This window comes from Lepeophtheirus salmonis, chromosome 14 (assembly GCF_016086655.4).
Source record: "Lepeophtheirus salmonis chromosome 14, UVic_Lsal_1.4, whole genome shotgun sequence".
Lineage (NCBI taxonomy): Eukaryota > Metazoa > Arthropoda > Copepoda > Siphonostomatoida > Caligidae > Lepeophtheirus > Lepeophtheirus salmonis.
The window spans coordinates 16,370,769-16,396,968 of NC_052144.2; the positions used below are offsets into that span (position 1 = coordinate 16,370,769).

The 26,200-nt window shown below is 28.4% G+C and overlaps 1 protein-coding gene across 4 annotated transcripts in view; it reads right to left on the reverse strand.

Annotated features, from left to right (window-relative positions):
• LOC121129210 (patched domain-containing protein 3) overlaps positions 1–26,200 on the reverse strand; it is a 185,443-nt gene that overhangs the window by 11,006 nt on the left and 148,237 nt on the right. For 3 of the 4 annotated variants that reach the window (XM_040724912.2, XM_040724913.2, XM_040724911.2), the window contains 3 exons: positions 14,250–14,402; positions 14,048–14,180; positions 11,011–11,144 (listed from right to left, as the gene is read on the reverse strand). In XM_040724912.2, the coding sequence (XP_040580846.1) occupies positions 11,011–11,144; positions 14,048–14,180; positions 14,250–14,402 (420 nt within the window). The remainder of the gene's footprint in view (positions 1–11,010; positions 11,145–14,047; positions 14,181–14,249; positions 14,403–26,200) is intronic. The other variant, XR_005868367.2, reaches the window with a different exon arrangement.

The window sequence follows — 26,200 nt, forward strand, 5'->3', positions numbered from 1 at the left end:
TAATTTTTTTTTTGATTATGTTCAAATTTTGTATTATCATTTTTATTTATCTAAAATAATATATTTAGACTTGAAGAGCACTCTTTTCCTCCAAAATTTTTATAAGAACCACTCTAATATAAGTATATACTATATTTATATCTATCCAGAGAATAAGAATTTAATATTTGATATAAAGGAACATCATGACTCAAATATAGGTCACAAATTGAAAAAAAAAAAAAAATGAATAAAAAAATTTAAATAAGAGTCTTTTTCTTTTCTTTAAAATCGACTAAAATAATATTCCCTATCTTTGTAACATTCCAAATACTTTTTGTATCCAAAACATAATTACTTAACATACCCGAAATAAACAGATATTTTCTTAATTAAATTATAAAATTTATTTTTCGATTACTGAACGGGACTTCAGCTCATACAACATTGTTGTGTTAGAAAAAGTTCGAGCACTTCTGGAACAGGTCATGTTGGCTTCCTCCTAGCCTGATTAGACTTCCCTTTCCTTCGTTATGAAGGATAGGTCGAGAGGGATACCAATTCTATCTCCAAACCCACCGAGGATGCGTTAATTGCAGCTTCCGAAACATCATGACAGAAAATATCTGAAGAATTAGTCCGTAAGAGCTGTACTTTGGCCTGTAATTAAGTACAGAAAAAACCAACTTACATAACTTTTTGTAAAAGTAGGTGTTTTTTTTAAATTAACAATTCTAATATGACATACTGTTGATCGTAGGAAAAATTGCTTAAAAACACACAACTGAATATTATTTCTTCAAAAAACAATACTTAATAATGAGATCTTGATAAATTGTAGAAGATACATAAAAACTTGCTAAAACCTCTTACTCTAAGTAGGAGGTTCATCATTGAGTCTATCCGTAGACATAACTAGGATTTCTTTTCCCAAAAAATCTCCAAATGATAAAATTATTTTCCGACCAACTTATCGAGGCCAGTAGGTATCATGAACTAATAACGTGCAGCGTAGAGGGCAAGTATGATTTTTAAAATAATTAGTCCTACTCTGTTGAAGTTTTCATAGGATGGGAATGACATCACTAACTTATTAGTCTGGGAGATCGATGTTCGAGACGAAATCTCCAAGAACACCACAGTCAAACTTACCAAGTGGGTTAATTTTGGAAATTCGTAAATTAAAATGAGCAATTGTTCATCTCCTTATCTTTCAAATATTTATTAGTGAATAATGAAGAAGTTGCCATCATTTAGCGGAAGCCTTTCTCCTTTTGACTTGTAAAAGGGTTTCCAAAGAGTTTTCGACAACAATTTCATGGCAAGATATACAAGATGTTGGAGTCTTCTCTTGTCTAAGTTTGCTGGAGTTTCCTTTATAATGCTTCCATTGATAGATTTAAAAACTTGCTTCAATGGCACAGTATTCAAAGTAATATAAAGGGAGACTGAAGGACAAAGAAAGTAATGATTAAATCTTTTATAATCTTAATAATGGTGTTAAATTGTAAAAACTTCGTTTTGGACTTCTTCTCTGAATCTTTATGCAGTGAGCTGAAGGATGGCAAATATGGCACTATTAAATATTTTTCATATAGGTAGGAGAATCAGATGATGTGCTCTCGATATCGAATTTAAATTGAATAAAGCGCTTAGACCATTTGCCGCTATTAAAATAGGCGCCTCCCTGTTTGCATCCTTGGGAGATGTCGCATCTATTATGACCGTACATGGAGGCCATTTATGAGTATAAATTTCTAATTATAGTTGCAACCATATTGATACTTACTTAATGCCAAAAAGATAAATTTGTGGCTAATGGAGTAGAAGGCATTTTGGAAACCGATAAGGACGGTAGCAAACACTTTGTTTTACTACTAGCATGGTCCATTGCGTCTTGTATTGAGAGAAAAATATCTTGTGCTTTTTTTATTCTTCCTTTTTGTAAATTTTTGTAGTACTATTATTGAAAAATAACTTCAAAAACAATTAGAGGCTAATTTCTAAGTCCAACTAAATATGGACCACCCTTTATACAATTTGTGACTGTTGTTTAACAATTAACATTGAACACCTACTACGGCTGCACATGCGCAGGTAAGACGCTTTTGGTTAATTTGCCGGCTAGTTAGAATTGTTTGGGGTCAATTAAAAAAGTATTCATCAAAGAAATATTTATTCCATAATCGTAGAAAAGGCACTTGAAGTTGTTTTTTTTTTACATTTTTTCTGGAGAGTCATGAAGAAACTGGAAAAGTCTGGAGGTGATTTTTAATCACCTGCCATACGGCAATGCAATGAGACCGTTTAACTGATTGTTACAATTTATTTTTGACTTTGGCGTCACCTGTGTTTAGCCTCTAAGTTCATCAGACCTCAATCCCATGTTCTTCTTTGTGTGGGCAAAGTTGAGTGACACATATCCTCCTTAAACACATAATCCGAGATATCAGGATATCGAAGGAATTCTGATATCTGCCAAAAGAGATTGTCATCAGTTTGATATGTTAGAGTTATTCCTGGCGATCTTGATATTTTATCGATTTGAATCTAACTGTTAATCCTCTAGTTTTGAAGTTCTTAACACTAATATCATTCGCATATATAGATTGGGCAGCAAAACGTTACTCTCCAGCCTCCTGACCTTAATGATCTCTGTCAGAAGATCGCTATGGTCCTCGTGTATGAGGACAATGCCAAGTTACCCTCCATGACCCTCCTGATAGTCCTAGGCACTGAGAAGTTGTTGGCGTAGCGATTCATCGATTTGGTGGGGTCTACGTCGATCTCCTTCTCCAAGCTGTACTTGAATTCCGGATTGCTCTTTAAATTGTGAACTAAACTTATTGCTTTCCTAGAAGGGTCTTCTCCATCATTCTTCATCTTGGCCGCTTTAAAACTAGGCTCCTGGCGCACTTCACAATATCCGAAATCCTTGCAAATTCAACTTCAGAATCTAGGAGATCTGAGATGCCCTACCTTTTGCAATTTTGCTCACTCATAATAACGAAATGAAGAAATATTTATTATAATTTGTTTATATACAAAGGTTGGCTGAACTAGAACGTCAAAAATATTAGTTAGCCTTTTACCAAGGTAAATAGAAATACAAGGTTCGACAATCATGTTTTGGTAGAACTTTCCCTGTGTTTTACCGTACCGACTGCTGGGCAAGAAATACATATTTTGACGTCATAGTGCATAACAACGGTATATTACACCATATAATACTAGAAATTATATGATTAATAGTAATAATATATATATTATATACGCTTTGACGTCCCTATTAAAAAGCGTGGTGGAAGTCAAATATCAGTCGGAAAAGCGTTTTGGTATAACCTTGTATTTCTTTTAACCTTAGTCTTATACAACTCTATTTATCTTGTAGTTTTTATTTATGTGACAATATGAGTTACATGGGGTGCGTGTGTTTGTTAAGGTTCATTTGGTAAAAGGATTTACTTGAGTTTTATTCCTTTTTATATTCCAGATATTAATTATATGTGTTTGAGGAATACAATGTCAGTTTCAGTATTGACTACTACATACCACATAATATTTAAAAGTGAATGTATTATTAATCTGGGAAACAATTTTAAAGGGAGAAAGATAAAAAATGGCTTGTCAATAAATTAAATATTACACCGTTAATAACTTTTTAAAACGAATTTATTTCAATAAAACTTTGGAAAATTAAGCATATACCCTAATGAAAATTTAATAAAAGAAACCCTAAACATCAATCACAGCTTCTTTAAATAAGCGTTTCACTAGGTTATCTCATTAATTGCATAAGTTACTATATTTTTTGGTAAGGTTTTTTTTATTTTTTTTATTGTGTTTTAGAATTTATATATTATACATTGTATTTTTCCAAACAATACAATGTATTACTTCAAGCCTAGGTACTGTATATAGGGTCGTGCACTAAAATTGGAAAGCAATTTTACATGATAAAGTTCCCGTATGAGCAAATAACAGCCGAGTTTTTCTTGCTCATATAAGAGGCTAGTTTACTAATAAAAAAACCTTTCTGCTTTTATTTTTAGTCATTTGTCCAGATAGATAAACATGTTCACTCATCATATTGAGTTTTGCTAATTTATAATTATTGAAATCAAATAATTTTAGTATCAATAATGCTAGAGCGCTATCATTGGTTCCATCTAATCGCCTGTTATTCAAAAAGTCACAAATTAATTTAGTTGGTTCTGATCGAGTAATTGGAATAACTCAAGTTCCAACTATGAAAGGGTAAAACCTTTTCATTATGAAGTAAGATGGTTACAATTGTTTTTACTTTATAGATTAATATAAATGCATATCTTGACTTGTAAGGGTTGAAATAGGAAGAAATGTCAAAAATACAATCGATTTCAAATGGTACTAGACGGTTTTATTAAGTAATTAAATTTCTAATTTTTCATTTTAAGTGTATATTCCTTGCAAAAAATACAAGACAGAGAAGAATGGAAATCGAATCCAGATAATGCAAACTATTTTATATATTGAAAATGTGTTTATTTCAAAAATATACTAATAATAAAACAATGATTAGACTGTAAAATTAAAATAATCAACTCTGTGACAGTTTATGCAAGATTAATATTTGTCTTTCGTGGGAGAATTGTGGAAGTGATTTAAAACTATGGATGCCATTTTAATATGCAATTACCATCTATGCTATTAAATAAAACCTACAACTTTGTTACAATGCATATATTCAGGATCTGGACAGAGTAAAAGTTTATTCTAATAATAGTGAACGATCTTGTTTATAATACTTTTTCACTTTCAACACTGCGAATATTCGAATAAAACACCTTCATTAAATGTATCCACAAATATTTATTGTTCAAAGATCCAAATAGGAATAACTGAAAGTTTTTAGTTGACGCTTACAAAAAATACCAATTTTTGCATCGTTTTTCCGCTAAAGATGCTGCAATAGGAAGTATGTTTGTAACAACTCTGTATTTGAAGCAATACAGAGAAGATGAACAAACTTTAACTTTCTGGTCATTTTATTATGTTTCTAGCTGAATATTTTAACCCCGTTCTTTCACCTTTTCCTTAAAGTTTCTTTAAAAATTGTAATTTAGTATTTTTAAGTAAAATGTTTTTTACATCTTTATTATCAATCTTACTTGAATAATTATAAAAATAATCTTTTTAATTGAAAGCTATTTCCTTTTGAGAATTTTACTAAATTTTATAATACAATATTACTCCTATACAGCCAATTTTGTCTTTTATTAATAAAAGTGGTTTCCTATTATTAAATTAAGAAGGAACTGAACTTAAAATGATATTGTTATAAATAAAAAGGGTTCCTTTGCTCTATATGGAAATTAATGGCGTTTATTTTCAAATTAGTAATTTTTCGAATTTAATTCAAATCATTTCTTGCTTTTGTAATACAATTAATTAAAAAAAAAAATTTAATTTATCTCTACGATGAAAAATATTTATAATAAAACTAAAAAAAAAAAAAAAAAAAAAAACAAAAAAAAAAATATATAATACAAAAATATTTTCTAGTTGATAACAATACCTATATATAACAAAATCATTTAGATAGATTGAGTTGAAATATGTGATTACGATATTAAATATTATTATTCTACCAAATGTTCCAAATTGTGACTCGACCAAAAAACAAATGTATTAATGGTCTGCTGAAAGTGATTTTCAATGTAAGCTTGCTCGAGGAACAGGAGATAAAGAGAGTTTTAAAAGGGATAACGTACTACCTTTCAAGTAGTACATTGGTTGAACCAATGTATAATTTGTTTAATTTCATAAGGGGACTGGGAAATCGACAGATTTGGAGATTATAGTAATTTGAATCTACAAAACCATAATACATGAGATCAATTAACAAGAAAAAGGAAAATAGATCATGTTAAGGAAATATTGCTCCTATAAATATTTAAAAGACTGGAGTTTTCCATGCACTGGTTCATTTACAGAACCTTACCAAATATTTTACGCTTTATAAACATAAATGGAAAACACTGTAGAGAGACGATGGTTTTTTTTTATAAAATTGAAAAATATATCTTGGAAATTTTTTTCTCAAAATGTATGCACACTAAAGGGATAAAGAGATATAGAGTTACATTAAAAACAAATCATTTTCGTTTATCTATATTGGCCCCAATAAAGAGGATATTAATTTCATTATAATAAAAATAGTGTGCGTGCTTCTTTTTTTTTCTTGGCCTAACGACATATTTACAACACATTTTATGCATTTACGTAAGTTATAATTTATAAAACAAATTTAAGAGCATATATCGATATATATTTGAAATTAAACCAATGCAGAACAATTAAAAACACCGTAAAATATTAAAACCCAAAAATGGAAATAATTTAAAAGAGAAAACAAAAATAAAATAAGTCATCTGAGTCACTTTAACACATTGCTATATAATTCTATACAGGGGATAACACCTCGGAGGTTTATGTCTCCTTGGCCCCAATCGTATATGTAATTTGCTGTGTCTTTGTTATGATGGCGTTAAAAAAATATTCTTCTCTTCCACCACTATAATGACCTAAAAACTCATCACCCCCAGTCTTGACCTTAAATGTATACATCAAAAACTGTAAAACTCTGTCATACAGATGCTTCGATATCTCACACTGTCAAAAGAGATGATCCGTCGTTTCACTAGCTAAATTGCAAAAAGGACAAGGCCCCCTCTGATCCTTATAAAACTTTGACCCCACCTCCAGTGTTCCTGAAAGTAGGCGATATTTAAACCATTTTTCAGCCGCTGACAAATATTTGTTTTTTATAGCTTTAATGCTACAGGCCGCATCTCTTTTTATTTCTCTCCTATCCAGGTTTCCAAGAAGAAGGGACATGGAATGTTTTTTTTAAAAATCTTTTAATTTCAGAGGTAGACATCAAGAAGCTCTCATCCGGAAAGGTATAAAAGACACCTCTAAATTTTCCAAATTTTGCATGAAAATTATGTTCCGCCATCTTATTTATTAGGGGTTAGAACCCAGGACATCTACTGCGATTTCTGCAGAGATTTTTTCGACTTTCGTAAGGCTCAGACATTTATTGATGCGTAGCTCCCAACCAAGAGAAAACTCCAGCATCTGGGTCACATCTCTCGCTCCTTTGCATAGATCTTTCATGCGCTTGGAATAGGAAGCTTATAGTTTATATATTCTCCCATAACTGTCACATTGATTTTTTAACAAATAGAAATATTTTTCCTCTAAGAAAATTTCGAGGGTTTCGCAGCAAAACTCTTCACTGTCCCACATTTGCCTTATTCAATAAAAATTCCACATCTCTGAGATACTCAATACAGATAAACCTCCTGTATTTATTGATCCGTGCAGCCTTTCATATATATAATAATATTCTTATTTTTCTTTAGCTGGAAGAAGGAAAAATCTATCTCATTAAATTTTTTTGTTGTTCTCTCATCATATGGAGTGACCTTCACTAAGTGGATTATTGTTAGGATGACGCAAATGTTCCATGCTTTAATTTTGTCCCACACATTTAGGTTCATGCCAATGAAAAAGGCATTCCAATTCGTCCGACAATTTCTTCTTTATTTTTCTGGCATCCTGAATTTCCCACCCAAGATCCAAGTACTTAAAATTTCCGTTCAAGTCCGGAAACTTCACCAGCATTTTCCTAAAATACCCATATAAGAACTCTGTATTTACATCATTAATCCCAATATGAATGAAAAATCTCTTAGAAGTACCATGACCCTTTTTATTCATCTTATAATATCCAAGGGGTTCCACTTAAAACCAATGTTAGATCGTCGGCCTTACAGAGACATTTTGGATGCGCTGTAATAGATGTGAAGCCTATTATTTTGTTGTCCTTCTAAATAGCTTGTATAATTTTTGTCAATACCTATGATGAACAAAATTGTAGACAAAGGGTCACCTTATCTTACTCCTCTCTTATTGATGAAGTAAGCTTTCTGATTTCCTTCATCAATAAGTGTCCTAGACCTTGCAAGAATAATTCCGACTATTCTAATAATTAGATCTCCGAATCCCTTCTTATATAGTATACGAATGATGTATTCGTGAGACACCTTGTCGAACGCTTTAGAGATTTATTAAGCTTGGCATTTTTAATTTTTTCACGTGTCAAATATTTCTCTACTTGGTTTTTATCTTCTTCTCATATTTTAAAATCATTATAAGGTTCTCATCTTAATTCTTCACAAGAAGAGGCTGTGCACATCATGCATCTTCTACATTTGACTAACTTTCGTACGTTCATAACATGAACATAGCTTGGAGTAGAAATTTTTTATCTCTCTACATATGTACTCCAGGTCATTCGATGCTATGCCATTCTTATCCATTAGATAAATATTTTTAACCTTAAATCTGATTTTTTTTCTTGTCGCACAAGAAGATTTGCTCAATTTGCTCGGAAGATCATTTTCTCACGAACATAAATCGTTTTCGTGTTCAACCATAATGATTCCGTTATTTCCCTGTGGTTTTTCGGTTATATTTTCTTTTTTTTTGACACGCCATTCAATAGTTTCTTTAATTTTCTGGTTTAATACAGCTTCATATTCCTTAATTTGTAGTCTTTTTTCGCTGCAGTTGACACAAGCATGTACGAACTCAAAGCAATTTTGACATTGGAGCCGTACAAGAGGATACCTTAAATTCACCAGGCTTCCATTAACTGGTATTATTTGAGGAAGGATATAGGGGTCTGCAATGACTTCAGATATATAGTTTGAAGTTCTCCAAATAGAGTTATAACTCTTGTATTTATCTTTAGCTTCCTGATCTTGTTTCAGGGTAAGAGTCTAGGACGTTGGCAAATTTACCTATCCATGCTTTCAAATCACTTTCCCCAACTCTTTTAAATTGATTGCCTTAATTTTCATTTTTTTCCCCTTGTCAATTTCAAAGTTTTATATCCCTTTATTTTTCATACATATAGTTTTTAATTCTCCATTCAGTCCTTCCACATCTGTGGTGTATTTTGTTAGCCGAGTTCGAATATCAGTGGACTCATTAGTATGTATGGGAGCATATCCATAAACATTCTGTACTTGTTCTCCAGCAATTTCGTCTTCTTTAAAAACAAAATTTAATGCTTTATTATAGACCGTTACATGTTTTAAGTTTATGTTGTTATAAACCCTTCCAAACAAAGTGATGATAAAAAATCCCATTTAAAAGTTGAATTCAAATTAATTTTTTTAAAACATCATTGATGTTTTTCCCTCTTAGTCAATTCTTTAGTGTCCTATATTTCAACCTTGTTATGATGATTGACAAAGAATTCATTTGAATTTTTATATGGAGTACGACTCAATTTCATTTAGAAAATTAAAAAAATGAAAATCAAATCACAAATGACAACAAAGTGCAGGATAATTTACAAGAGAATATAAAAATGAACGAGTTCGGAGACCCATTCAAAAGAATAAAGTCGGAAGAGAGAAATAAAAAAAAAGGGCTTATTCTACCTTATAAAATGAAATCCTTTGTTATAATCCTATGTCAAGGATTTTGGCATTATAGGGCTTCTCTATTATAAATATGATTATTAAAAAATGAACGGTAATCTTACAGCTCCGATGGTGAGAAAAATTTCTTTTTTGAAACCTTTTTAATCAACAGTAATATATTTTTTAACAGAGCGTGTGCGTTTTTAATAAATTTAGAACACCTTACCAGCTGACATTTAATATTTTTTCTATGTGTTAAATTTACAACTTTATGAATTAAAATAAATTAATAATGTAGAATAAGAAGAAAGTTTGAAATTGTATTATCAAATTAGAATAAAGTTGTACCATAGTACAAAAAAAAATGAAAAAAATAAATAGTGCGCTCACAATATGTATCGCTTCAAATCCTTCAAACTCCTTTACCAAGGAACAAAATCATTTTCATAACTTTATTGTAGCCTTTATTATAAAGGTGTTTTACTTCACCTGAAAATATGCTTGGATAAATTACTTCTTTAATTTAATTTTTCACACATTTTCCTTCTTTATAAATTATCGATGATCTTATTGGTTAGTCTTTTCTTAGCTATGACAATGTCAATTAGCATCAAGATACAAAGATGTCATTAGAATATATCCAGTATCAATCAACGTTTTATACCTTTATCCTCAAGAAGAGACAGAAAAAAGGTTCAAAATTAATTGATAGCTCCTCAAATACAACATTATTTCGAATTGTTGATTATTCTTTATTTTACACTATATATATAGCTTGGCAATAAATAAGATGATTTGAACAAATCAACATTCAGAACACAAAAAAGGGACATGAGTGGACAAATTAACAGTGGATCAAAACAGATTTCAGAATCTCTGGAGTATATATATAGCATAAAATATAATTTCATATCATCGGCCAATCACAGTTGGATTAGCAAAACAAACAACAAATGGCGTCGTTTTAAAAATGTAATAATAAATCATTAATTTTTCTAAGCGAAATACAATTCTTAGTTCATAAAGTAGTATTGTTTTAAAATAAAAATTAGTCTTTTTATAAAAAAAAAAATATCTGATAAGGCTTTAAAATTTTACTTGTAGTTTTTTTTTTTTTTTTGCTCAAAAGGATTTAGAAGAAACACTTTTTAGTACTTAAATTAATAATAAATGAAAAATTGTTAGAATCAACATCATATGATTGTACATATATATATATATATGTGAACCTCTTTCACAATTCTCTACTATTTTTTTTTCTTTTTCATTAGATTCTCAGCTTGAAGCATATTTGTTGAACTAGCATATCAATGAAGGGGAGAAATGTAAGTATATCGAAATGTTGGTTAGGTCTATATATATATGTATAACAACTTTCTTGCAGCAAAAACTATAACTATTTTGTTCTCTATTTGTGCATATGCTGACGTATCTAAGTACATATTAGGTATAAACAAAGATGAGTAGGGGACAAAAATCAAAAATAACATGCTTGATAAATCAAAAATGAATATTGGATCATTAAAAAAAAGGATGCAAAAATATTTACCTTGAAAAAAGTAATGAAAATATGAGACTCTGAGAAAATGAGGAGAATGAGTGCCATGAATGTTGTTGTGCCACCATTTATAATTGCAATTCCAATTGATTCCACACTTGATGCAGCTCTTTCAGCAGCATCTCCTATAGTAATAATAATATAAATAAGTTATGCACCTATACATACAAGTTATACAGGTATAAGTGGGAAATAGACAATGTATTTCAAGTTCAAGAAGTGTAGTAAAGTTTTAAGTACAGTGTTAATTTTGTATCTTCCGTATTAGATTTAGTTGCGTATAGGTTTTGTCCAGAAAAAAATATATTTGTTTAAGTTAATATAACATTTAAAAAAATGGTTCCGCCTTCGTCTTGTAATTCTCATGCAAAAACATAACAAATGCAATTAACATTAATATTATATCCCGTTTCAAGTCTTTTTAAATAAGTCGATATTCTTTGATATGTTTGTCAAGTCCTTCAATGAATTTTGAGTTTATTGTAAGTCTATAATTATTTATTTGTGAATTAAAGTTCTAAGAGAGATTTTCACTTTGATTACTCAGGTAAATATATAGAAGGCTGTCATATAATCTAGCCCTTTCATCATAATTTTTAGATTCTATGAATTCAAACAACATTTTGTTTTTGTTTGCCTTTTAAAAGTATTCAAAACTTGTTCTGAATACTTATTTTGTGTTAGAAAAGCTATTTAATGAAGTTAAGTAAACATTTATTTAAAATTTGTTGTTTTTTAAAATAGAAATATTATATATGAGTCTCTAAGATGATGTTGTCTTCAATTATGATGCAATTTGAAAATTTTGAATGGTTGTTTTTTTGTTTACAATAAATAAATTTTTTAGGATCCAAATACTCTTTTGTAAATGAAACATTTATGCTTCAAGTAAATTATTTTTGCCGTAAAAAACACTTAAAAGTGGTCTTATGGTGGTATAAAACTATTATAACCTTATACAATAACACAAATCAACAACAAAAAAAAAAAAAAAAGATTTTGACATTTATTTTTAAATATACTGCATGCCTTTGTAGATTGCGGAGTTGTCAAAATTCTGAAAAGATTCGTTTCCATCAACATCAAGGGTCTAAAAAATGGACGTTTGAATTTAATCAATATACTCTTTAGATTATCTCAAAGGAAGAAGTAGTCTCCAAAGAAGTCTAAAGCTATTGATTTTGCTTTATTAAACTCTGAGTTATTAATTGCTTGAGAGCTTATATCCTATGAGACAATATACCCTTACGAACTCAAAGCAATTTTTGTGGCATCCGCTGCTAGATATACCATCCTTTCCTTTCAAATCTCCAAAGCTGATGACACATCCTAGATCTCGGTAGCAAAAGAAGTGAAATTCTATCCATATCTATCACTCCAAACTAAAAAACTACTAAAGTCAATCCTCAGAAGTTTAAAATTTATAATCCGTACTTTTGATTGTTATTATTCATTTTGCTTTCAACTATTTTTATATAATAACAATTATGGATGTGCTTTGTTAATAACGTTTTTATTATTATTATTGATGTATTTCATTTTTTAAATCAATGGCACTTAAATTCCCCCTCTAGAATACATTGCTTGCATGAAATTCTATTTTGGGTTTTTATTTTTGATCTAGCCTCTTTGATATAAATTTTTGAAAGTCATTATATAAAAGCAATAAGTTTCAACTATAATGTTTATTTATGTATATTTATTTACGTAATTGCTTTGTACATATAAAAGAATAGCGAATAAAAAACAATATGGAATTCAAATATACAATTCTAGTATTACTTCACTAGTTGATAATATTGATAATATTCTATTTTTTTTGTTAATAAAATTTAGTTTTCTAGAATTTCCGATTTGAATTTTTCGAGTATTTTTTACCCTTTTATAGGTGTTCACCAACTTTTGAAGGTAAAAAATTCAATAATTTACATAAAAGATAGTTTATTATGTGCAAAGTTTAATTTTAACTTTAAAAATGTGGTTTATATTTGACATCCAATCTTGAGAATATACAATTTAAAGGTTTAAAAAAAATATAAAAAATAAACCACTGTACTTTAAGAGGGATGTTTAAAAAGAAATAACGTGTTGATTTTTACGCAAAAAGAAGTTATTTAAAGAATAAAAAATACGGGTTTCATTTCCAAAAGAGTACTTCGTTCTAAAAAAATCCAGTTCAGTTGTAATACTGTTTTATTTTCGATTTTGAAAAATCTATAATGCTATTGTTTATTTCGAGCATCAATATTTAGATTTTAATTTACAAAATAATATTTTTCTAAGAAAACTAGTTCAGCAGCAATATTGATTTGATTTGAACTTTTTTGAAGCAAAAATTTTTCAAAGTTAAAAGAAAATAGTTATATCCAATTGTAAAAAGTTCAATAAAGAAGGTTTTAATTTATTATTTTGTTGATAATTCTTAAATTTAAATAGAAACTTCTTGAAAATTAGATTTGATACAAAAAACGAATTATTGATTCGTGTTCAGCATTTCAAACAATAATATAATTATATAGTAATTTAGAATACACTTTTTGTTCACTTCTGTAATTAAATGAAATTATGCTGCTGCATATAATTTGGGAAAAGATTAAGCTTGGAAGTTCGAGATAAATTGAATCAAGCTTTCTGATCCCTATTATAACTAAAATATTGCATGTTGTGTACTCACAGAGTTTTAATAACTCATATAATATGCATGCATTTTACCATAACCCACATACAACAAACTAAACAAAACATGCATAAAAAATAAATAATTATTTTCTTTCTAAGATGAATTTAGTATGTGTAATTAATTTTAAACTTTTCCTGGCTCATTTTTAATAAATTATTTGGTACATTTTAAAATTGAACAATGAAATTTCTAGAAATAAAAATGTATTCATTACAGGAGGCATTTGTTCAATTTTTAAGATACAAATATTGCATATAATTAATTTTAACAAAGGAAAAGGATCCTATGGGAATACTGTTGTAACTTTCTAGATGAGAGAAAAATGTTAATTCATGGTACAATACCTACCTGATGCACATAGAAAGAAATGAGCGATATGTATGGAGTAGTCGACACATAGACCAATAGAAAGTACAATATTAACACATGCAATTGTATCTATAGTTATACCCCAGAAATGGAGAAAGCCCACAATATCAACCTGAAAATTAGAAATAAGTACATTTTTTTATTAATTTATCCTTTAGTATGTAAATGTATTAAAGCTTACAACAGTAATGATGACGTTACATAGTACTAAGAAAGAAACAAGGAGATTAGCGAGGAAAAGAGATAGGATGACAAAGACCACGATACAAGCGATGCCCATATTTCTCCAAAGTTCAAAAACAATTATTTCTTCCGTTTCCCAGATTGAATATATCTGCAATAACATATAGGATGTAAAAAAAGCCTTTAAAATTGTATTCAAATCCGATTATAAAAAAGTACAACAGAATAAAACCAAAATTCGATGACTTTGCAAAGTTACATTTAAACAACCTTTAGAGAAGTGAGTTAATAATGACTCAGCAAATAATTTTGAATGATTTGTATCTAACTTTTAAATAAATAGAAATAGCTAATTATGTTGTAAGGGTTAAAAATTCTACAGCATTTTCAAATGAGTAGGTCTTTCTATAGAAAAAAAATGAAAAGTATGAGTGAACAACTTAGGATAATTGAGTAAAGAGAACTTTAACTCATCAAAAAGTATATTGTATTACTACTTTTTTTTCTGAACTTGGTATTTGTTTAATGATGCATTATACATTATGAATTGTTCTTATAATTTCAGGATTAAAACACAATGACTAGAATAAAGTATTATCATTTTATCTAAAAAAGATGTATCTTATAAAAATAATAATAAATAAATAACATAATTTAAAGTTTTGAGACTTTAATATCACTGATACATTATTTTGCACATCATCTATTTATCGTCCTTTTTTTTTTTTTTGTTAAGAAACGACTTTAATAAAATTTCTTCTTTCTGAAAAAAACAACCATGATACTACCGTTAATCTTTTTTATTTCATAAAAGAAATCCAAAGAAACATTGATCAATTTGATTATGTACTAAAAAGCAGTTGAAGAAAAAAAAAAATTGAGGAGTTCTTAATTAAATTTTCATCCATTTTACATTAATATATACCTATGAATGTTTTTATATACTCTATGTACAAAAAGATGAATTCATATATAAAAAAAGTAATATATTATTATTACAAAAGATTAAATGAATAACGGCAGTCACGTTTTACATGTCACATAAGACATCATATATTTTGGTATCCTATTTTTTTTATACAACTACTTAAATGTAACTCAATACTACCTAATTAACAAATAATTGATTTTTTCAATGGATATCATCATTACGTTTAATATACAGTACATATGTGAACACTTGATTTTTGGAAGCCCATTATTTTTTTAAAGATAAGTTTACTACATACATATTGATTTGAGTCTATTTATAATTATGTTCCTGTTGATTTCTTTATTGCTAATGATTTTTTTTTTCATATTCACTTTATAAATATTATATTTTTGAAGCTTTTTAAAGCATAAGTACATAATTTGATTCTCTTTTGTTGTTTATATTAATTTTGACTACGTATTTCTTCTTTACAACATAAAATTATCAAAAATAAAAAAGACGGAGAAGAAAAAAATATTTTCATTTGAAAGTTAATATTAAGAAATAAATATGATGGTCAAAGAATAAAATTTGCTTAATGAAAAATTATCAATTTTCTATCCACGTTGTTTAATTAGGACTTTAGTTAGACAAGTTTATTTTGTGTCACAAAATTTAGTGGTATATTAAATAAATGAAGTACGAATGCAAACTTTGATTTTTACATATACGAGTCCGTCAGGTGTACATGAAAAGAAGTAAGCATCAGTTACTCATAAATGCTGTTTTGCGTTAGAAATATTTATAAATAATATTTTATAATATATGAACAAAGAGAAAAAAGTTAAATAATAGCTATTAACTGTATAAATTTGAAATGTTTATCAACTACAGACAAGGGTCAGTACTTATATGCTTTTCATGAATCACAGATTGATTTCTCAGAAAGCTACTCCTGTTCCCGGAGAATACTAGCTTTAAGAGACGAAATATTTTTCCCTCAATAAATCCAGATATTCCTAAACGAACTTATCGAGAAAATTTAAATCTGGGCTCAAGGGAGACCAAAAGTGTATTGGGCAAAAATCCATATTTGATTCCAACCGTTTTTGAGTATTTTTTTCGTTATGTCAAGGAAGGAGAGGAGGATTATGAAAAAGGACTAATTATTTTTTTTCTTTTCATGTTCATATTGTTTTATTATAAGTTTGTAAATTTGTTTTTAATGTACCAAGGGAGTACTAGAGGTTCTGAAATCTCGGATCTATGTATAGCGACCCTAATTAAAGTTTAACACCTTTTTGAGGTAAATTAGTGAAATTTTTTAGTCTGGAGATTGAAATTTCTCCCCATGCCAATACTAACGCAGCAAATTTCGATTTCATAATCACTTTTTTTTCAAATGGGGCATCCTTATAGATTATTCTACAATTTTGGCGGTCAAGTTTAAACTTTTTATCATCTGAGAAAATAATATCTATACCTATCGTGACTGATATATTCAAACCAAAAAAATTGATGAGGCGACATAGTTCAAAGAACAAAGCACTCAAGAAAATGTATTCATTTGAACTCAATGTGCGTATGTTGAATTCCCAGTAGTACCATAGAAAGAAATATACCTTTTGTATATAAACTTTAAAGACACTTCTTATATGAGACAATTGTAATACAATAATGTTAATGTACACTTAATCAGTGTAACTCCATCTGACCAATTAAGGGAATATATATGAAAAATAGACCCACATAATTTATTTTTTATTTTTAAAACCATTAAATTCATCACTGAATTTGTGAAAAAAATATTTTTTATCTGCTTTTTTGGTAACATTTGCTATTATTCAAGTGATTCAAAATGGCGCTTGGATGGATGAAAAACTATACTTTAGTCACCCTTAAAAAAATATAATGCTTGCTATTGTTTGTATAACGCAATTCCTCCTTGCATTTTATTTTATTATTACAAATATCTGTATAAATATTTTGTTATTTAAGAAAATAAAGAAAAAAATCAGAAAGCCCTTTCAATTTATTAAATATTAAGTTGTAAGCCTCATTCAGAGCCCTCAATTATTTTACTAGGTCTTACCAAAAACTAAACTTAATTTCTAAATTTGGATTTGCATTCACTAACTTATAGGTTGTTTTTTTGTTGGTAAACATGTCAAAAAGGATTTTATTTTTTGTTTGTTTTTGACATTTAAAAAGGCAAGACTTCTATTGTTGTACTCTGCACTTTTCTACTTTAGAAAAAAAGTGGAAAGAAAAACAATTTAATGGAAAATTACACAAAACAATTTGAAAGATAGTTTATTTTTCAAATACATTTCTTTCTGTTATGTAATATTTCTAAATAATTAACAAATGCCCTGTTTTTATGTCATCAAGGATATCCAAACTACGTCAAAAATATTCATGCAGTTTTATACAGGAGAAATATATGTTGGAATATCTAAGATGTTTGGAGTTCATGTGAGCCCTGTCACCAACATTTAAAAGAAATTTGATGCTACTCGAATCTTTAATAACAGGCAGGAGCAGTAGAAAATCCCGTACATTACATACCAAGGCCAATATCAAGGAAATAAATACAATTTTTTATCATAAATTCTCATTCGGACATCTACCTATACAACTCAGCCAAGAATGCTCTACCAGAATTAAGGTATGTAACTCAGTCCAAACTACCTGACAGTCATGATGTTAGGTTATTTTGGCTCTGAAGAAAAAGTTTTCCCTTTCATATTTATTCACATACAAAAATCTGCCCATCCAATTAGTGATTCCTCTCCTTGGGACTAGCTATTGTGTAAGTAACAATGTTTGGATGCCTGATGGTGCTCCTACACATACCAGCAATACAGTTCAAGCCTAATTGATGAAAAAATTGAATTCAAGTGGATTTTGGACGAAGGAGTTTTGGTCACCATCAAGCCCAAAGCCTGAATTCACTTGACTTCAGTATGTAACTGCATGTGGAGGATAGAGCCTGTCATACTTATCATAATAAACATCCTAAAACTTCTCCATTGCAAAGAAATGGAACAACATGTCGGGCGAGTATATCCGAAAAGTACGCTAGTCCCTTAAACCTAAATTGGATGCTAATATTGCTGTTAGTTGATGAATTTTTTCATAAATAATTGTAGTTATTAAAAAGATAAATAAAAAAACGTTAAAAAATTATTTCGTATGTTTGCCGAATATTTTTATAAGTATCACTCACAAGACATTCTTAAGCATATACTATATTTACGATGAAAAAATTTCAGAACATCAGAATCTTGTCATAGCGATGCCACTGTTGTCAACAAACATTGTAAACATGTGTACAAACATAATAAAAAATAAATTTCAGAATTGAATTTAAAATTAAAAAATAATTGTGTCTATTTGATCTGAGTAGTATGTCTTAATAAAATTTTTAGATATTGATATTACATTAACAAATTTTTTTGGTTCTATAAGTTATTTATTTGTGAGGATGGCATTCATACACAAAAAATAATTTTTTTAATAAAGTTATTCAATAAAACTTGGCATTCAACACACGTTTATATAAAAAATACATTTTACAAAAAGTATATATATTTGAATGAGAAGGTATTGTAGAACTTCTTCACTTTCAAAAATTGTCTCATAAAAATATATGAATATAATCAAAAATCATATTGACGTGATAAAAAAATTAAACTTAGTTAATATTGTCGCAGTATTTTACTTATAAAAATGTTAATTTGAAATTGAAAAATATGAAGATAAAAATTTCAAAATTTTTCCCTCGTCCCAGTATAAAATTTCCAATCCTACATTTGACGTATTGAAATACCTGTGGTGCAGTGAATTAGGTTTTTTTTTTTTCTTTTGGCTTATGTATTAGATCTGATAATTTTTTGTCCTTAATGTTATTCATACAATCATACGGAACAAAATTACAATCATTATTTTTAAAAGTTGGACCAAATATTTGTATATCTCTTCTATGTTATCGTCAGAAACATCAAAATCAATATCCGATCAAGGTACATTATGCTCATTATGTTTATAACGAAATGTATCACCAGAATGTAATTTATATAAATCTATGTTATCTAAGATTGTAGGAACCTCAGAGGGTTTTAAGCTGTAAAAGAAAAAAACTGTACAAAAGAGTAATTTTTGCATAATGGTCAGAAAAACGGGCAGTTCAAATAAAATTAATATAACTTCTGCATGATCTTGTTTTATGAACAGGTTTACTTATATGAGTTAGATTCATTAAAGTTATAAAATACTATTCGATGCACATTTTAATATATTTTACTATGTAGTTAATTATATTGTCTAAAAACTAATCCATGTATATGACCTAAATGATACCATGATGCAAAGCTAAAATATATTACTTAATCATTCGTAAAGTAAAGGAAAAATGCATTTAACGTACTGGTAGTCAATGATTGAAAATAGTTAAAGGTATTAGTTGATTAAAATAAATGTAATATTAATTGAGTAATTATTTTGTTATAGTGTCCAGAAAAGGGGTCACTATTTCTTAGTGGGTTAACTTTATATATCCAATTGCAACATTTGCATCCCTATTTAAGTATTTACTGTCATTTTTTCTGCATTCCAGATACAAATTATGTAAACATTGATGATCAAGCAATTTTTCACTTTAGTCCTGCTAATAAACTCACGTAATCTATAATTGGAGTCGTATGTCAAACAATGCTTAAAAGAGTTGAGCAATTTATTCATTTTTTTAACGAGACTGACAATAAGCTCAATTGAACATAAAGAGAAATGATTTAAGACATCCAAATAAATTTTATTCATTGTTTATCATTTTATCATCCATTTTAGTGCACATTTTTTATATATGAAATAAAATGCAATCTCTTGAAAACTCTAGGCAAAGGACTTCTAGCTGCCGCAGAGTACAGACTTCAACCCCGTAGAGACTATTTCATCTTGGCGTACGTGGAGTTTAAGACCTGTAGCAAATACCAAAACAGCACTTGCTCCCTAAAGACGTCCATCAATAAGGCCTGTCTCTCCATGAGCGCAGAGTACATTTAGAGGGTCTGCAGCAGCTTGCACCACCGCCTGGAGCTCACAATAAATTCTAAAGGAGGATTCAGTGACTAAAAAATATTCTTTGGGTGTCAATTAATAATTAATAGATAATAAACTTGTTTCCAAATTCACTCAGGATCCTGCTCTGGACTTCAATAATTTGTGTGTTAAATGGGTAAATAATAACGGTTGGATCGTTATATGAACTACTTGTGTTATGTACAAGAGCCCTTGTCCCCTAACAAAACAATGATGAACCTTTAAAAATTAAGATACTTTAATTTATAGGGCTTTGCTGATAAATTGGAAATTATTTCTATTACTATTTGTCGGCTCCCACTTTGAATTTCTTACTAAAAATTGTTTCGCTGTGACTTGCTGATTTTTTCTTTCGTATGAGACTATGTTTGCAGAGAAGGCCAAGGATTAATACAGCTGAGTACCTAAGGATCCTGAAGGATGTCTTGATACCCTGGATGGAGGAGAAGTTGAGCCTGAACAATGTGGTACTTGTGAAGAACTCTACTCCGTGCCTTGCCTCCAAGACAAATTAGTCCTTCCTATCTGAGAGGGTCCCGTTTTCCGTGTAGGGTGAAATTTTGATTAGTAATAATCCAGATTTGAACATTCTTGATTACTATCCGTGGATATCTTCAAGAACAGGTCATTAACACTCCCACAACGTTGTTAGCTCCCTAAAGGCTAACCCAAAACTGCAGTATGATCCCAGCCGGCCATCTAGACTGCAGTATATTTACGCCAAATATGACAATAGTTAATGAAACCGGAAGATCTCACATCGAATGAATCAAAACACCGTCAAAACTTGACAAATTTTCATTAGATTTGTATTAATAAATCACCATGCCATTCAATATTATAGTTTTCCAATAATAAATACTCAATTTATTTGTAATGCTCTATAGTTGCATTAGACTAGGTAATAAGCACGAGGCAATGACAAAAAAAAGATAATCTAGAGTTGAGCCCATGGCAAACTGTGACAAAGTTAACCAGTCAATATTCCTATATATTCTATATAGTCACATCATATGGGCTCATTCTATTATATTGTAAATGTCAAAGGAGCCCAAGCTGACATCCATAAAGATAAAATAATCTTTCCATTTGTTCATAAACATTTAATAGTTTTAGTCGAATTAAAAAAAAAAGAAAATTTACTTTTCTAAAATTCTACATAGAGCACTTAAAATACTTTTAGCAAGAGTTTTTTTTTTTTACTCTTGCGCATTAAGTTAAACTTGAGCTTTTATATACTTATGTACTTACACACACAATCATATATTGATGTGAAAAATAAAAGTGTTGTCATATATATATATATCTTTTTTCCCTCGAAATTTACAGTCCATTTATTTGAAATATTATCATAAATGAGGAAGGGGGGAGGAATGCTTTTAGTGAATTTCTTTTCATATTAATGTGGGAAGTCAGGAATAAACTCATACATAAACCCCAGAAATAACCTTATGGCTCATATTAATAATCAAAATGATTAATCAAAGTAGCAATAGAATGTTGCTTAAAACACTTGGAGAGATTTATGCGTACATGCATTGCTTCAGACTTAAGAAAATACAATATGATTATAACCTTCTTGTTAATGATTTAAAAGACATATAAATCTTGTGTAGTAAATTGACATATAATCTCAAATTTGTATGCTAATTCAAAATTTAAGAACCCGGCATCACAATCTGGGTTTATTAATCTAAGCAAACACCCACTATTAATTACTCCAGGGGAGAAACTATTTTATATCCACATAGATTAAAAGATCCTTTATTATTTTAAGATGAATGTTATTTAAAATCACAAATTTGAGCATACAACTCAATTTCAGATAAATTAAAACAGATAAGTATTCATTATTCAATATACCTTGAGTTGTATAACACATATTTCACAAGAAAAAAAGTTGCTAGGAAATTGCTTGTAAATACTCATCATGCGCACCTTCATCCATTGAAAGTAAAAAGACTATTCTGTAATTCTAGATATATATGTATATTGACCAACCAGGAATAAATTGAATCCTGTGCTCAGAAAGGAATTACCTTTTTAAATTTCAAATTATTTACAACTTATCATAATTATAATTAAAATATATATATGTATTTTTTTCTTTTGCCTTACCCGTATCATTAGAAGGTTAAACATTAAAAAAGTAAATCATTTTGTTATTTGTTAATGTAATTCCATTATAACTAATAAAAAATCGTTATTGGAATTGTTCATAAAAGATAGAATCGGAACCGGCATCATCTTAAATTTTGATATCGGTTCATCCAAAATTATTTCCTATCTTTGGTGTAAATTGATTTAAAATTGAATGATAAAATTCATATACGAGTATATGAATTTAAATATATAATTATTATATATTTCCCCTGCCCTAATGTTATTTTAAATGTAGAAGGCTCTCCTTTTTATAGCAGTAATTTATTTTCTCCATACAAATCATATAAAAAGCAGGTGATATTAGCAAGTTTCTTAATTCAATACTACCATATGTCTTGCTCTCTCCTTCTCTTTGCTCTTTTACACAATTCCCATTTCTAGCTATGCCATATCATCACTCAAATATCCTTGTAATATCTAGTATATGTGCCTTATATTTTCATTTCACCTTCTCTGTAATTTGAAAGAATTAATCATATACTTCCCCCATTCAATTTTATGGGAATGACATTTTTAAGTTTCTGAGCTATTATTAAGTTTCTGAATTAATTATCGAAGTTTTCAAGAATATTAGTTCTTAATATTTCTTTGCCTCAAGGATGAGTGTGAAAAGGGAAATGACAGTGTTTGTGTAAAGAACATGTCTTGTATGATTATAATTTATTAATATTCTATACTGTACATTCTACAGAATTTAATACCATTTCTCCAACGACGTGTATTTTAGGTTATGGACTTCCAAGTATAAAATATACGGGTAAAAAGAATTTAACTTGTTTATTAATGTTTATAGTAGCATACACAACAACTATTACTGGGTAAAAAATTAATTTGAATGTTTGAATAATTTAACAGCCTTGGGAAGTACTTGTATCAAGACTTGAAGGGAAGGAATAGAGGATAAAAGCATAAAACTAACCACAGTCATCATATTTAGTGAGTTATTTTTATTAAATCTCAATGTTTTTCGTATAAATATAGTTGACCCACAAAGTCACTGTGTTTTATTTTTTATTAGCAAATTAAAAGAAACATATTAGTCACAAGGTTTGGAGGCACAAAATATAAAGGTTAGTAATACTTATAAATTTTGTTTTCATGTGGTACAAATAGAATTTTGAATTTTCAAATATGAAATGTATATAAAATATCGAATATTGTGAGAGGTCTTTTTACTGAGAGACACTCGGTCACATTGCAAAAATTTCAATCGATTAAAGGACTCTGAGAGGCAAAATATATAACAATGAGAGCGGTGTGAGAGAGAAAATTAAAGGAAAATCTTTTCCACATGAGCTTATAAACGGCTTCAAAGGACCCAGCGAAAACTCTGTTTGTCATCCAAGGTTGTATGTAAACTCCAAACACTTATCTCTGCGGCGCGCTTCAACAATGTTTACCCTTCTGTAACAATAGCGGAAGTAGTCCTCAAAGAGTTTAGATTAACTCAAATACAGCCAATTTCGTGATTATTTTCTTACTTGATTAATAATAGTGTTTTTATTCTTTTTTTATTTGATGAAGAGTTTTTTATTGTTATTCATGTATTTCCTCATTATTATTTTGATGAAATGTAAAAAAAATTACTTTATTTATTGAGATAAATTAAGTTCATTAAATCAACGTTAAAACGTTTATATAAGCAAAACTTTAAAATGAGCTAAATTTAAATTTTCTTAGTGGAATAATACTACATCCTATTTTTATCAAAATATTTTTTTTAAATTGTACTACCTACTTATTTTGTTTCATTTCCTCATAATAATCAATTTTTTCGTAAAAGAAAGTTATCAATTTGATAATAGACAATAGAAAAAATACAAAATCAGTTTCGCTTCATTAACTTTAGGCTTATCTCCCCCTTTCTTGATTAATTTTCAATTTTATGTATTTGTTAAGGATTCTTGGACTAAAATTACTTTTGTCCAATATAATAAAATACTTAATCCACCTTTTAAATTAATCATAGTTATAAATAATAATCAGAAATAGATATACCTTCAATTAATATTAATGATGTTTTACTTTTTGAGATATCATAAATAAGTAAATTTCAATGTTTTTTGTTTTTTCACTGAGAAAAAAAATATATGTTTGTGCATTTAATGGACATATAAAGTTTTTTTTTCATTTACTAATCTACTTATAAATACATATAAACTTATTCCTTTACGTATTTACTTATAAATGAAAGAACCAATTTACTAAATTGGTTATTTTTCAATATATCTCTATATATTAAGAAAGTACATGCACAGAAAGGTAATTCTGGTTATTGAAGTTTTTTAGTGAAGAAAAACCTCACTAATTTTATTTAGATATATATTTCAATCCTACATCTGGTATATAAATATTGTTTTTAACTATTTTTATTACAAAAAGCAAAGACGTGAAGTGTCTACAATTTATTTAGCATATATATTTACAAAAAAAAAAAAATAATAATAATTGATATTCTTTCTAATGCAATTAAAAACAAGAATGGACATTTGGTTTAGCACAAAACTCCATCTTTATCAAATTGAGTTATCATTTTTTCAAAATATTATGGTCGATTCTGCATTTTTTTACGTTTTGTGTCATTTTGTCCTTAACCTTTTCAAAATATAATGGCCTCTTAGTGTGACCATCAATAATTTTTGTACCAAGTTTAATCAACATCGATATAAAACTCTTGCCCTAATCCGTAAGACTAACAAAAAGAAGCAAATCAATAAATAAGGCTTAACTTTATTGGCATAGTTGAAATTATTATTCTTTAAGGCTTCTGTAAATCTGGTTTTTTTTTTTTGTTCAAATCAGAATTCAACATATCCCAGAATATATTGTTGTTTTTTTTTCACTTTTTTCGCCTCATCACATGAGATAATAGTTTTTTACTTGATACACAGTCGATATACACCATTTAAAATTAAACAATATAAATTTGTAATGTTCTTTCATATCTTTTGCATTAGCAAATATTAATTAAAATGTTCAAAAAACTTTTAAAATAAATACTTTCCAAAAATTAACATTTGTAACAGTAAATAAGATTCTAAAAAATATATAATATGTTATTTTTATGCCTAAAAATCATAATATGTGACTCTCATTATCAATTTCTTGTGAATATTCATGATTTTAAATGATTTTTTTTTGTACCAAATATATACCCATCATTTTTAGTGATGCTGTGTGTAATATAAAAAATTGCAGTTAATATTACACTTGTAGTAATATGTACGCTTTGCATAAAAAACCAAAATATACGATTAAATTTTAGAAAATGCATTATTACAACAACAAAAAATTGCATTAATTCTGACAGTACGTTTCATATGCATACTAAAAACTTATGGAAATAAAATTTAGTTTGAATATAATTAGAAACATTTTTATAACTTAGGTTTTTCAAAAATCCCATTTCTCTAACAAGTAGTTATAATAAGAATACATGATATTGGATATATATTCATGTTTGACAAATTAAATGCGAGATACATTTATAAATCTTGGTCATAAAAGTTCATATACCATAACATGGATATTATATTAATTAATTAGGGGGAATAACAGTAGAAAGGGAATTTCAATTAGATTTCTATGATAAAATTATTGAATTAAAAACTGAAAATAGCCTGAAGTGGATCTGTATAATTGAATGTGTATAAAAATAGGTTATCTTAAGGAAGGAATTTTATATATATTTATTCCAAGAGTAGAAAAGGTGTTTACATTGTAAATAGAGCATTAATGTAATTAATGAATTAAAACCATAGCAAAACACTGTA